Here is a 14,191-nt window from a genome sequence, read left to right on the forward strand (position 1 = left end):
ACAGGATAAATGACAAAATAGGACAATGATGAGGACAAGTGTCAGGAATACCATAAAAAATACATCATTTTAAGAAAAAAATGGAAATTAGTTAAAGAAATAAAAGAAACAGTAGTTACACTATTCATATAATATTCATATTTGCTTTTTTGAGTTAGATGAGAAGATCATATCCACTCTCATATCTATTAACTGAACATAAAGATGGAACCAGGACATGGTTAGTTTAGTTTAGCATCAAGACAAAAACTAAACCTAAATAACTAAACCTTATTCATTAGTGTTATTAATGCATGTATTATTTGCACTATACTGTAATGTAAAAACAATACCCTCAATGAATGGCTTGTGTTATATATTTTTATTGTATACCCTGAAAAGTACTTCATAAAAGTAGAATATATTATGGGCTGCACGATATGGACAAATTATCACATCTCGATATTGAAGCCAAATATCTCGACATAAATACGATATGACTGTGATTTCACAATCCAGACCGTCATGTCCAGACCGTTTATACAGAACAGCGAGGTGGAATGAAGTTGCAGTATTACCGCACTGAACAGCTGCAGCGCAACGAAAAATGACAGCAAACTGCAGCAGAAGCTAATGTTAGCTGCTAATCTTTCAGCTTAATTTCATGTCATTTCAAAATTGAATCCGCATGGAAAAAAAATCCCTATATCCCTTATATGTCCACATTTGATATCGTCCATATCGTCGCCTTTTGCAATATAAATATTTTGCACGTTCATATCTATAGATACAATAACGATATATCGGTCAGCCCTAACTCATATTATGTGTCTTTCATGATTTTGCACTGCGGTAAAATATTTAGCCTCCCATTGTCTGTGTATGTTATTTTGAATTTTACTTTTGTACATTTGCATTTGCAAGGACTAGATTGAAATAATTAAATAAATAAATAATATTACTTCCCTGATAACCTGCACAGTGAAATATTTTCAGTGAGTCTAATGGTGTCTGGCTTTTCAGGTCTGTTGAATCCCGATCCCTAAAAAATACAATGTCTAACCAAAATGTTATATTTATTTATGGGAACTTGCATTATTAATTAGCTAGTAATTAGGGTGGAGGGCACACCTCCAGCCAGTCAGAGAAGGTGGTCATTGTTTATTGATAATGTAATTTGTAGATAACTTTGGTAACAGTTGGCTGGACGACAGCGGGGAATCTGAGCTGTAAGGAAAGCTGGATTTAGAGTGATCTGAACAACGTTGGGTGAATAAAATGTCACAGATGTCAAATCTGTCAAAAATGATAATTAAAAATATGTATAGCATGCTGTTGAGATTGTTTTACGGAATTTTCACATTTAACAATCACAGAAAAATACAAGGAAACCTGTAGCTTTTAAATATAAAAAGATTTAAATGTCTGTGTGTGCCCCGTGTAACATGGGAGAATATAAACAAAAGCACAATGCACTCAATTTTCCAGTTTTTTAGTTTTTATGTTAGTTTTCAAAAACTAGATGTGGCTCAAACTGGCAATACATGTAGAAACAGTCATAACCATGTTTGAGGCAATGACATGATCAGGTATCAGCAGATATCTGGAGTAACTGAAAAAACTCTGAATTAACACTGAACTGCTCTGATATAAAAGTGAACACATAAAGGTTATAAAGATCACATTTAGCTTTGAATCATGCATGATTTACTTGATTTTCACAGTTTGAACATTCGCATAAAAAAAGTACATAAGTGCATCTCATATTTTAAAAATCAAGATTATTAGAGTGAACCCAAGAGTAATCCCAACATTAATGTCTGAAGTGGAAAACAGTGGGGTCTAATGTCTTAAAAAGGTCCTTGAGTGGTGTGACTGCAACGTTCCCCTTTACACACGTTCTCCCCTCTGAGGTTTGCTTCAGAGTCTGTCGGGTGTGAGGCTGAGTCATCAGTGGAAATGCTCTGATTGGAAAGCTGTGCGTGCAAGATGTTGTGTGTGCAGCCGTTTTCTCAGCGGATTGTTTGTGGGAATCCTGAGCCTGGAGAGCAGAGGACAGAAAATAGAGGAGAATGAGTTCATAAGTTACCATGGGAGCACACTTTATCTAGAAAATGGTTGAAAATATATAACTGTCCAGTAATTTTCTATCATTTCACATTCACTGACTCAATTGTATCTGCTTCAGTACAGAAGTGATGCCTTATAGGCTCATCTGGTCAATGGAAATATAAAACAATTCTAACAACATCCAATCTATATTTTTAATAATTAATAATAAAGCTAGAAAGATTCTGTATTATCCTTATAGTTAACATATCACATCACAAGACTAAAATCAACAATAAAATATAACTGCAAGTAGCAATTTGCAGGTTGAAACCTTTCAGGGATTCAAAATCATTAACACATTCAAAAATCAGATATATTGGACAGAAGATTGATTTAAAAAAATATATAAGAAAAACTACAATATAGAGATATGATCAATTTTAAAAGATTATTCCAAAAGTGCCCACTTGCAGAACAAAAAAGGTTTCTATAGTGCAAAAAGAGGAAGGTCATGATCAAATTGGAATCCATGCTGTAACAAAACTTGTCGTGTTTCAGGTGGCGTGGTATGTTAGATTTGCTGCTATGTTGAAGATGAGTATGTGCTTAATTCAATGAATCATCTGCAGCATTTTTTCCAATTTACAGACACAGATATTGACTGATATATGAACTAGTGCTAACCCAGTGTTTCCTATATAATGGGAATGCGGCCTGCCACAAGATCAACACCGATCACCACATATTGATTTTCAATTTCTATTTTCTATTCCTCTTTTTAAAAATACGGTCAAACCATCCCCTGTGTTTTTATTTTGTTTTTTTGTTTTTTTTACAAATAAAGCAGATTTTTCTGCATTTTTTTTGCCTTTATTTGACAGTTGATGGTCCCTTCCTGGAGTCGAAGCAGGGATGCTGCCATTATGAGGCATGAGCAGTAATCACTCCCCCTGTGTTGTTTTGTGGTAGATGTATATAGGCATTATGGTAAAAGCTGTAAGAACTGATTTCAGAATAAAGCGACTTTCTAATGAGCCTGATTTTATTCATTCATTCAGTCAGTTTTTCAGTTATGACTGAATTCACAAATAAATAAAAATAAATAACTACAAAAAACCTAAAATAAACAGAAGAAAAAAAATATAACTAAATAAAACTAAATTAATATTAAATAATAAATAAAATGAATACTTAAATAATAACTAACTTATTTATAGTAAGGACCCTTATTTATAGTATTCTTTAATAATTAATTTAAGAAAGCATGGGTGTGCCCCCACTGCACATGTACACTGATAAACAACAGTATTGCAGAACAGCAGCATTTGCCTCAACACACACCCAAAATAAACTAAAACATTAAAGTGCACACAAAAAAACCCTTTGATCATTGAGGCAGCATAATAGTCTGTCCTACCACAACAGGAAGTGAGAAGGAGAATCTCATCTTCAGACCGTAACAGTCTGCACAGTTCCTCTTTCAGAGCCTGTAGGCCCGAGTCGCCATTCAGTGAACCACACTCTCTATTCTCCAGTGGAAGCTCTCTTTGGCACTGAACATCACCAAGATCTCCATTTACCAAACACTGACCTATAGATGGGTCACAAACTATTATATTCACTCAGTTATACACATGCAGATTATATCTAACTTCTAACTTTAAAACAACCTATCATTCAAATCATATTTTCAATTGATTCTGTCATACAACAAATATATTTCCCAAATCTCCAATTCAGTGTGACATCACTTCAGATACTACACAACTGAAAATAAGCTTGATATGAGTTTAGAATTACTCCCAATTACACATAGGACACACAGGCTGGGAGTCTTCACTGGTTGGCTATTCTGCACTAGAGTAGGCCACCTTTCTAGCCTGGCCTACATCATCATCATCATTTGAACTGTAGTCCAACATATCAAGGACTACACGCCTACTCTACATTATGCCTTTAAGCCTAAAAAAAACAACTGATATTCCCAAATCTTGACCACTCAACAGGCAAGTCATCACCTGGTGACATTGTTCCCTGGTAATAAGGTGTGGTTACTGCCCCCTACAGGCACCGTTTTGGTTTGTGTTATGTTTCCTTAGTTTTGTTATATATTGTAAAAACTGGTGTATAAGTGGCACCGGTGTATAAGACGCAGACTGGTTTATTAGAATGAACCAGTAGTTATTCATTTATAAACACATATATTTATACTCCAAAACCTTCTCAATTTACTTTACTTTGAAACGCAGTCAAAACACACATATTACACCTGAAACAGTGTGTGGGATTGATGGTTACTGGATCGGTATATTAACCCAGACGGCCTGAGTCACTGTAAGGTTCACCAAGCACACTGTCCTCAGACTCTGTGTCAGTCAGAGTCAAACAAAGCATCATCCTCTGTCCCATCCAGAGGAAAACCAACAAAGCTAGTGAATCTTTTAGGCTTCAGATCTGTGCTCATAGTGTGTGTCGCTGTCACAGCTCAATAAAAACTTTTGTTGTTTATTGCACTTCAACATCTGCTGCGGTCTTAAACTAGTATCCCGAAATACTTCTGATCAACACAGTGAATCAGCACCTGCCAGTGAAACCGCCTGATTTTATTCTATATTTTCCGTACCACATACAGCATTAAGGGGTCATCAATAGTCTATTTTCACTAGCTGCTGACACAGCTGGAGCGTACAGTGTGTGCTTGATGCCACTGTTTACAGGATATAGTAGGATAGCATAAGTGTGGATGCTCACTTCATTATCATTATAGTTATTGTTCTTAGTGTGGATGACCTTTTACATACCTATAATTATATCCAGATCCAACCTCTCTCAGCATTTGGTGTATAGGACACCGGGGTATAATAATATAATACATTATCTTTTGTTAAAATTCAACATGGTATGTCTCCTATTTCTTGTGGCGAAGGAGACAGATCATAACACTCATATTTCTCTCTAAACGCATATTATAATTATATTTCAGTGTTTTGTGATTTAATTTGTAACAGTAGCCTGTGATATAGATTTTCACTGGCAACGACTGCATCATTGTGATTGTTATCAACACAACAAATAAAGAACATCAACTTAAACTTGAAGATACTTTAGAGAATAGTAACTGTTTTTAAAAAAAAATAATAATAAAAACAGCATCATTAATTTAAAGCAAATAGTTTTTTAAGAATTTAATGAAAAACTAAGAACTATAGCTTCTGTTCACTACATTCAACAACACAGGAACCCCAAGAACAGTCCTCTTTGGAGCTTTATACAATCACTAACCTTTTATTTGCTAGATTTAATACCACAAACCATCTAAAGTGACGTCAGACAGATTTATTTATTTCTTGCTAAGCCCTGCATTTAGTAAAGTTTTTTGATCCATGGTGGTTCATTAACTAGGTAGTATACTAAATGTGTTGTTGATACAGATGAAATCCAAAAGATAGATGTCACATTACTCTTTTTCAATTTATTCAATTTAGCAAAAAGTTCATCATGGTAGAGTTTTTTTGTTGTGTTTTGTGAAGCACATTGATGGAGATGTGTGTCAAATTTCAATTTTAATTCCAATCACAATGTCAGCGTTTGTCTTTTCATAGGATTTGTTGACCATAAGAAAAATCCCCAATAATACCAGCCTTATCCTTTAAATCAACATACTGACCCATACCTTCAGCTTTTTCTTTCTTCTCCCCTTTTTTGTACTCCTCTGCTGTTGCTCCACACAGATGAACCCGGTGCTGCCTTCATCTTTCTTCTCACTTTCTGAAACACCATTAAAACAATAACAGATTATTCTTCACTTCTACCAAAACAGTGAGTATGTAATCTATAGACACTAATATGAAGCTCTTTGACTGCACACCTGAAGAGACACTGATCTCAACACTGCCCTGTTGTTCTACATCCTGTTGATACGGGCCCAGGGACTGGAAGAGGGTTTTCAGAAGTGAACCAGAGGTGGCTGCTACTGAAGAACCTATAAAATGAAAAAAAAAGACCATAATACTTGGCTGCATTTCACTCTGGTATTCACAGTCTGTCTTCACAATCGATCTTACCTTCATGGGAGGAGACATCAGGTGGCGGTTGATCGGTTTGGTCGAGAGAATCTATGTGGTTTGTAGAGGTTTTCTTATATGAACTCCCGTCATCTACCTTTGTAGGATTTGTTTTAGGAGGTCTCGATGCATCACATGTTTCTTTGTCATCAGGTCTGACGAGGCATGGAAGAGGCATCTTTGACTCTTCTCCAGCTCTTTGTTTGGACTCTGATAAATGAGATGCAGCATCAAAAGGCTGGCTTGACTCTAGAGAAGTGGAGGGTGTGCTTGAATAGTCTGGTAGAGACGACATTCCTGTTGCAGAACCAGTCATCTTGCTGAGAGGACTTGCAAAAAGGCTGAGGAAGGACTTGGCTGAGTTCAACTTGTCAGGTTTAACCTCAGCTTTAACATAAATATCTTTACTTCTACAATCTGCCGACTGTGGGGTGGGACAGGAAGATTGAATACAGCTTTGAAGACGAGCGGAATCTGCTGTTGGCCTCATGGTGTCGGTAATGGGGCTTGCAAAAAGGCTACAAAAGGGTCTCTTCTGGGTTTTACTAGGTTCAATTGCCAAATCACCACGATGTATTGGTTTACTGCCACTCTCTGCTGTTGTTTCAGTAGAATAATGTTGATCTTCCTCTATTTTGAGTCCAGATTGTGAGTTTTTAGAGTCCTTATGGACCTCAGAGAGGTTTTTTGATGCAAAATGATGAGCAGAATCACTGGTTTTAAAGGAGGTAGCAACAGGTTCAGTGGAAAGAGCATCTTTTCCTTTAAACTCTTTGAAACCTGAAGAGGGATTTATTGAGACTGTTGAGTCAGATGTCAGACCAGTGTGATGTGGCTTTAAGGATGCAGGGAGTTTGGGTGTAGATGTCTGACTGGGGGGCCTTGAAAAAAGGCTGTGCAACAGTTTTCCGCTGGGTTTAGACACAACTTCACTTTTACAGTCTCCAGAGGACGTAATGTCCATAGACAGTCGGCCATTTCTTTTTCCAAGATGATGATTGGGGCAGGTTTTTGAAATCGGGTCACTTTGCAGTTGCAGGAATTTGTTCAGTTCATTTTTGGTGTTTCCCGAATACAAGTCCTTATCCTTATAGTTTGCCGAGCTGAGCTGCTCAGATTTTGGAGTGTAGGATACAGGTTGTGCAGTAGGAGCAGCAGAAGGGGTAGATAAGTGACCAATAGTTGAACCGTCCAGTGACTTATACGATCTGAGCACAGCATCAACAGAGTAAGGAACTATACTTTGGTTTGCAGAACCTGAAGTGTTATCAGACTGCGGGATAGGGAGAGAGGACGGTTCTTGACCTCTAGTAGTTGTAAAGAGACCAGTGAAGGGTTTGGACAGTTTCCGTCCGAGCACTGCTTCCACAGAGTAACACACCGGCTCCTTGTGGTTATGATCATTTGACGGTGAGTTGTGAGATTGGGAAGCTGCTGCATGTGCTGGGTTGGCTTCCTCTGTTCCTCTGTTAGCATTAGCCGCTTCTTCAGTCTGACATGACAAGGCTTCCCCATGTGTGTTTGATTCTGTGCTGTTGTAAAAATTAGCCCTGAAAAAATAAAAATATCATCATGCTAGTTACTTGGACTTAAGTCGCAAAACTTGTACTGTTGATTAATTAAAAAATAAATCATAGACTTCAGACTTATGGGTCAGTGACAATTAAGGGTTGACAAGATGAAGAATTCAAAAATATCTTAAAAATAGTTTTAAAAGCAGCATCAGTTTGTTAAAATGTACATTTTGTATTTTTGTTGGATTTATGTCATTTGAAATTTGTTTTACCAAAAGAGTGAATGCTCCTGAAAATGTCAAATGGTGTTACCACAAAAGAATGATAAATATTAAATATTTCATCCACATACAGTGTGTTTAAGTGTACTAACACAAATAAAAACATGTAACTGGATCCTGATTTTCAGATTAAATATAATATTTAGAATTGCATTCCATTCCCTTTATTTAATATAAAAAGTTATAATGTAAGATCATGCCAAACTATAGTTGATAGAGTTTTTTGAGAATTTAGCGTTTAAGGAAATTAATTAAGTTTATATGGTTACACCACTTAGACATTTTTGCCATAATCCTCTAATATATTCTCTCATAATGGATTAAAAGAAACTAATAGAAACTTTATGCTGGATCAACACAAAAAAAGTGTGTTAATGTTAAGTAATTATATATTTATTTTCAAATTTTAACCCCTTTAAATTTGACTAAACCACATGGACACAAAAAAACCTCATTGAGCCTTATACCGACTGGCACACAATGACAGGTTTCAGTTTGTATGTGCTTACCTGAGGGGCTGTATTAGTATATCAGGGGTTTCATTTGCTTCTGTCATTTCTGGCTCCGCTGTTTTCACCGACTGTGCTGAGGATTCTTCTTCAGCTTTCTTTGCAACTTCATAAAGCTCCTTTTTTATTACCTGCATGCAAAGAGAAGAAGTCATTCATTCTGCACACAGCAATGCATTTACAGCTAAATGTTTAACTATACGCACACACACACACACACACACACACACACACACACACCTCATCCAACAGTTGTTTCGTGACATCATCAAGTGGCTCGTGGGAAAACTTGCAATCTGCCCCGTGAGAACATTTTCCTTTTCCATGGAAGTATTTACAGGGGAAGGTCTGTGCAGCATAGTGAAGGAAATAACTAATGAAGAGTTTAATAACCTGTGATGGGTTTATGATAGAAAGACATACATATTATTGCTGTTAAATCAAAAGGATATTGTGCATGTATGGACAGCTCTCCCCCTTAGTGCAATACCCCTGGATGTAAAATTTGCACGCTTCTTTGATGAGATTGTTGTAACAATTAATATGCTCCAGTTGGCATTCATCACCCTGCAAGAATGGATGGAAAAAAACATTACAACAACATTAAAATAAGTATATTTTTTAAAATCAAAAACTGTGATTACAACAATACTCAATTTAAGGGCTGTTGTTCACTTTGGTGCATATTCATTTTCAGTAAGTTCAGTAAAAACGTGACGTGCCTTGATGCACCTTCCCCAAAGGAAATGTCGACAGAGTAAACGTCCATCCACCATCAGAGCGTTCTGGTCCTTGAACTCTTGAGACATGAACCTGGGGTGATTCACTTGGACGTCCTAAGAGGAAAAGAGGAGCATGATATTGAAACACCATAATCTTTTTGTTAGGGGGCAGCTACTTCTATATTCATGTTACTAATGTTTCTTTTGAACTACTTTCCCACTTTCAGACACAGGCGGGAGATAGATTGGATAATGCTTTTAAAAGTTATTTCAATTTTATGGATTGGAAATTGGAAAACTTTGACTTCTATTTCTGGCCCTGCTTCCTATAGCAAATAACAGGCTGATGATGGATAATACTTATTAATGCCTTGCTTACCTGCTTGACATATCTATTTCTACTGCCTCCTCCATCTTTCCATGAAGTAGGTCTATTCTGATGGTTTCTGCCTCTATTGGGAGGCCTCCGTCTATCTCTCTGCTGCTGCTGCTGCTGCTGCTGCTGCTGCTTCTTCTGCTCCTCTGTTTTAGATCTCTGCTGTTGTTGCTTGTGCACATGGTGGTTATGTTGCGTTTTGTAGTTGTGACCTTTGTGACTCATGTTATTGTGGCTGGCTTTATTGCAGTGGTTATGCAGAACTTCCTCAGTATTTTGCATCTGGTTGTGTGTGGTCTTGTAGTTATGAGTCCTGGTATTCTGGACCTGGTAACGTTGTTTCTGTAGAAAGAAAACACATACAAGTTTAGAAAAAAAAAACTGGGTAAAGCTGACATCAGTATTGAAAGGTTTATCATAACCTTTTAATGTTTGCATATGGACAAACTCCACAGAGCTTTATAGAAAATTACACTCAGCTATACTAAGAAAAAACTAGTGTCTCACATCAGCCCAGCAACAAAAAAAAAACTATTTCAGAGAGGTGTTGATTCAGTTTTAGACTCATTTTGAAGACTACAGTTTGTGGTGCTGTTGAAGTCTACTGCACTGTGTTATACAAACATTTATTTTAATATTGTATCCAATACACTTATATCAACTAGGGAAGACTAAAGGTTATGTGTATGACTGCACCTAATAATTATAGATTCATCTCGCAATTATTTTTTTAATTAATTGATTTGTTTTTAGTCTATAAAATGTCAGAAAATAGTGAAAAATGTTGATGACGTCATACAATATTGACCATCAACCACAACTCAGAAGTTAAGAGAAATATTGACATTTGAGAAGCTGGGACAAGAGACTTTGGCCTTTTTTTTTCTTAAAGAATGACTCCAAACAACTAACAACTAATTGATTACCATAATAGTCGGCAGTTAATTTAACAGTTAGCAGTTAATTGACTAATCATTGCAGCTTGTCTTCATTAGTAGACTTTTGAAACATTGATTTTTCTGTTAAGATCCTTTTCTCATTAATCATGGATATAAACTTATTTGCCTCAATTTAAAAGATGTTCTATCAATCACCAGCATTATAATTAACTTGGGTTTCTGTATTTCACATGGTGAATCTGATGTCTGATAATGCTACTGTAATATACTGTGTGCAAACATTGTGTGGGAATTAAACTTGCACAGTTTCATTTTCCTACAGATCTGTCCAGCAGGCGTGTGTTTGACACTCAATTTACCATGTAGAAGTGAATGAAGGTTAGGGTTAATTGTTGGGGTGTACTGAATTTCATTATGATTAACTAATTGCATCAATTAAACTTCCAACTGAGTTCATCTGAAACTATGCAGAATACATGTAGAGCTCATCTCATATGATGTGGTGATGTGGACAGTAACTATTTCCCACTGAATATCAGATATTAATGTCTCATATTTAAGGACACAAAACCTGATTTTGACTAACTTGCCTTGTTATGAGGGCCAGTCTGCCCACACTGGGTTTTCGTCTTTCTGGCATTACCTCTTTTACCATTCTCAGTGTCGTCCCTGTAAAGAAAAAACAAGCGAGTGGTGTGAACATGCAGAGAGGATTCCATGGTCAATAAGCTGAATTGTTCCTGCAAACACATAAATGTTTATCATTGATTAAATACCTGTGAGTAAATGCTGGTTGAGCAGGGCTGTCGTCTCCTCCACTGACAGCAGACAGGCTGGTAAATAGGTTTGCGAAAGCCATTTTATTTCGTTTATCATTAGTTATTTGTTTCTCCTTGTGTACATTCTCTGCTAGAAGTCAGGATGTAAAAAACATGACAGAATATAGTCTACTTTAACTTGAGGACCAGTGAAATGTGGTTCACATGGCTCCGTTTTTACGCCATCGTTTACATTCTACTTCCGTACTAGATAAAAAACGTCATCTCCTGGACGCGTTATTTTGTTTCCCACCCGCATTCCAGGAAGACCCGCCCTACTTTGCATTTGATTGGCTCTGACCCTGAAATCCTTACTCTAATCCAACCAGTCAACTCCTCACGCATGAAGCGAGCCAACCCAACCGACGTAGGAAACGAGTAATGGCCAATCACAGTCAGAGTAGGGCGGGTCTTCTCAGAATGTGGGTGGGGAAAAAATAAGGCTGCTTGGATTCTTGCTTACAGTTCTTTGGCGCCACCTGCTGTTTCAAAAATAAAACATGTTTGACCTTTGACACATTTTGACATTTAAAGGCAGTAAAAACACCTTAAATGACATTCTTTAAACCTAATATTTTGAAATTATTTATTTTTGTGCAGCTGTCGTAAATATTTGTACATAGAAGATGTTTCAGTTCAAATTTGACCCATATTTATTCAAAAGGATTTTGAATTTACTAGAGGTGTTGGAAGGTTAGGTGGTTATGCTGGTTATCTGGAATTGGGACACACTGAGATTATAGATTGTTATGCTTGTGTATATGTTTTTTGTGATCCATTTTTTATTCATTTGTTTATAATTTACAGAAGGGGAATAACATCATTGAAGTCATATGACATAAAGCAAAGTGGAAGAATCACCATTCTCCTCTGTACTACGGAACAACATTACAAAATGTGAAACACTTTTACAAAATTTGAGAGAAACACTTTTACAAAATTTGAGAGAAACACTTTTTACAAAACACATTTACCAGTCCTGAAACAAATTTATAATTGACACAATCTTCACAGAAAGGGAATGTACCAAAAGCCAGATGTGACGTAGAAGTGATAAAGTGAGCGGCAACAGTCCACCTGTATGTTTCCTCAGCTGCTAAATAAACCATAGACAAACCAGCCAAAAAACAGCCACACACCAGCCACTAAATAAACCATAGAGAAACCAGCCACACACCAGCCACACATCAGCCACATACCTGCCACACATCAGCCACACATCAGCCACATACCTGCCAAAAAAAACCAGCCACACACCAGCCAAAAACCAGCCAAACATTATCCACACACCAGCCATACACCAGTCACACACCTGCCATGCATCAGCCAAACATCAGCCTCACACCAGTCATACACCAGCTGCAGCAGCACAATATTCCATATCTTGTAGTAGTCAGTTTCCACAATTTCTGCACAACAAAATAGGATTGGTATCCTTTTTGCAGTTTTTTTCTTCCAGGTTTGTTTGTTTTAAATTTGCAAACTAGTTTGTTGTTTTGTTTTATAACTAATACAGTCATGCAAAGTTGACTGTGACAGAAAAGGATTGGGTGTGTAGCTTGTTGTGGAGGTCAGGTGATATAATTGGTGGTACAACTGCTGGACAGACAGAGTTTAAAATAGGTAAAGTAAATGTCAGAGCAAAATAGACTGAAATATGGGTTGGTTGATAAAAATGTAGGTCTCTGTTTCCTTTAGATCATAGCAATAAGATTTCTAGGCAGAAGAAGGTGCCATGGGAACTGCTTTTACCCTGGTTTTCACCTCTAAGGTTGCATTAAGGATGAGGCTGCCATTTTGTCTGACTGTTGGAGGTACTGGAGCACTGCCAATTCTTTCACATGCCTCTAGGGGGATAAAAATACACTTGTTTGGAGCTGATGCAACAACATTGGTGGATCTGTTATCCCAAGATGAAAAATGACACTGCAAGTTTAAAATAAAGTATTAAAAGCAGAGGATATCTACTTTTCTGCTACATACCAGCCAAATACCAGCCACACCTACACATCAGCCACAGCAGCACAATTTTCCATATCTTGTAGTAGTCACTTTCCATAATTGGACAAAAAAGAGGGACATGTAACTTATGTGCAACAGAATAGGACTGTAATGCTTTTTGCAGTTTTAAATTTGTAAACTCGTGTGTTGTTTTGTTTTATGACTAATGTACATTCATGCAAAACTGATTGTGACAGAAAAGGATTGGGTGTGTAGCTTGTTGTGGAGGACAGACAGGGTCTAAAATGGGTAGAGTAAATGATAGAACAAAACAAACAGAAATATGTTTGAGTTGATAAAAATGTAGATACAGTTTTTACATTTACTTATTTATTTATTTGTATTAACGTCATCCACCCTGTTTTTGTCTTGTGTACTTGTATAATTTCTATTTATACTTCCGGGTGAGAGAAGGCACAGTATGTGTATAGAGTGACTAATGCGACAGTTGGGGGTGGCAGTGGGACTTTTATTTTTATTTATTTCATTTTTTTTTTATTTTTTATTTGCTGCCCTTTTCACTTTTTGGGGTGAGGGTAGTTGTGAACTACCTGAAGTGATTTTGGTTTGGATGGTGGTTTAGTGGTTTATCTTCCTTCCTTTGTGATACAGAGAGCACTTGCATGTTGTTTATGTTTTGTTTTGATAAAAAATCTATAAATCTATTTTTTTTAAATGTAGATACAGGGTTTCACCTCTATGGTTGCATTATGTGAGGCAACAAGTGGAGGTACTGGAGCACTGCCAATTTTTTCACACAATACTCTCCAAAAATGTAATCAGTGCATTCAATCTCAGATAATTCTAAAAATTCTCCTTATGTTACTTGGAACAGGATATGAGGACTAACTTCTTTACACTGCAATACAACATGCCCTTTCTTTACTTCCTCATGTAATTCAGCATGCATATATCATGTATGAAGGCTTCAAGAGCATATTAACAAATTATTTTTTACAAACTAATGTTTCCCCTG

General features: G+C 36.7%; 2 protein-coding genes across 3 annotated transcripts; both read right to left on the minus strand.

Moving 5' to 3' along the window:
- Positions 1-1,571: 1,571 nt before the first annotated feature.
- Positions 1,572-6,330, minus strand: LOC128373272 (uncharacterized). 2 transcript variants are annotated; one of them, XM_053333564.1, is made up of 4 exons: positions 6,096-6,330; positions 5,900-6,013; positions 5,705-5,799; positions 1,572-2,020 (listed from the first exon to the last, which is right to left on the minus strand). In XM_053333564.1, exons 1-4 carry the CDS (start codon positions 6,271-6,273, stop codon positions 1,793-1,795), a joined length of 615 nt encoding a protein of 204 aa, XP_053189539.1. In that variant the 5' UTR covers positions 6,274-6,330; the 3' UTR covers positions 1,572-1,792. The 2 variants fall into 2 exon arrangements, with proteins under 2 accessions (XP_053189539.1, XP_053189547.1); XM_053333572.1 differs by lacking the exon at positions 1,572-2,020 and adding an exon at positions 3,529-3,622.
- A 2,065-nt stretch (positions 6,331-8,395) lies between these two features.
- Positions 8,396-11,387, minus strand: LOC128366702 (zinc finger CCCH domain-containing protein 8-like). Its single transcript, XM_053327465.1, has 7 exons — positions 11,173-11,387; positions 10,987-11,065; positions 9,501-9,839; positions 9,122-9,235; positions 8,851-8,966; positions 8,640-8,748; positions 8,396-8,530 (listed from the first exon to the last, which is right to left on the minus strand). The coding sequence occupies exons 1-7, from the start codon at positions 11,253-11,255 to the stop codon at positions 8,396-8,398; spliced, it is 975 nt and encodes a 324-aa protein (XP_053183440.1). The 5' UTR covers positions 11,256-11,387.
- Between the last annotated feature and the right edge of the window lie 2,804 nt (positions 11,388-14,191).

This window comes from Scomber japonicus, chromosome 2 (genome assembly GCF_027409825.1).
Source record: "Scomber japonicus isolate fScoJap1 chromosome 2, fScoJap1.pri, whole genome shotgun sequence".
NCBI lineage: Eukaryota > Metazoa > Chordata > Actinopteri > Scombriformes > Scombridae > Scomber > Scomber japonicus.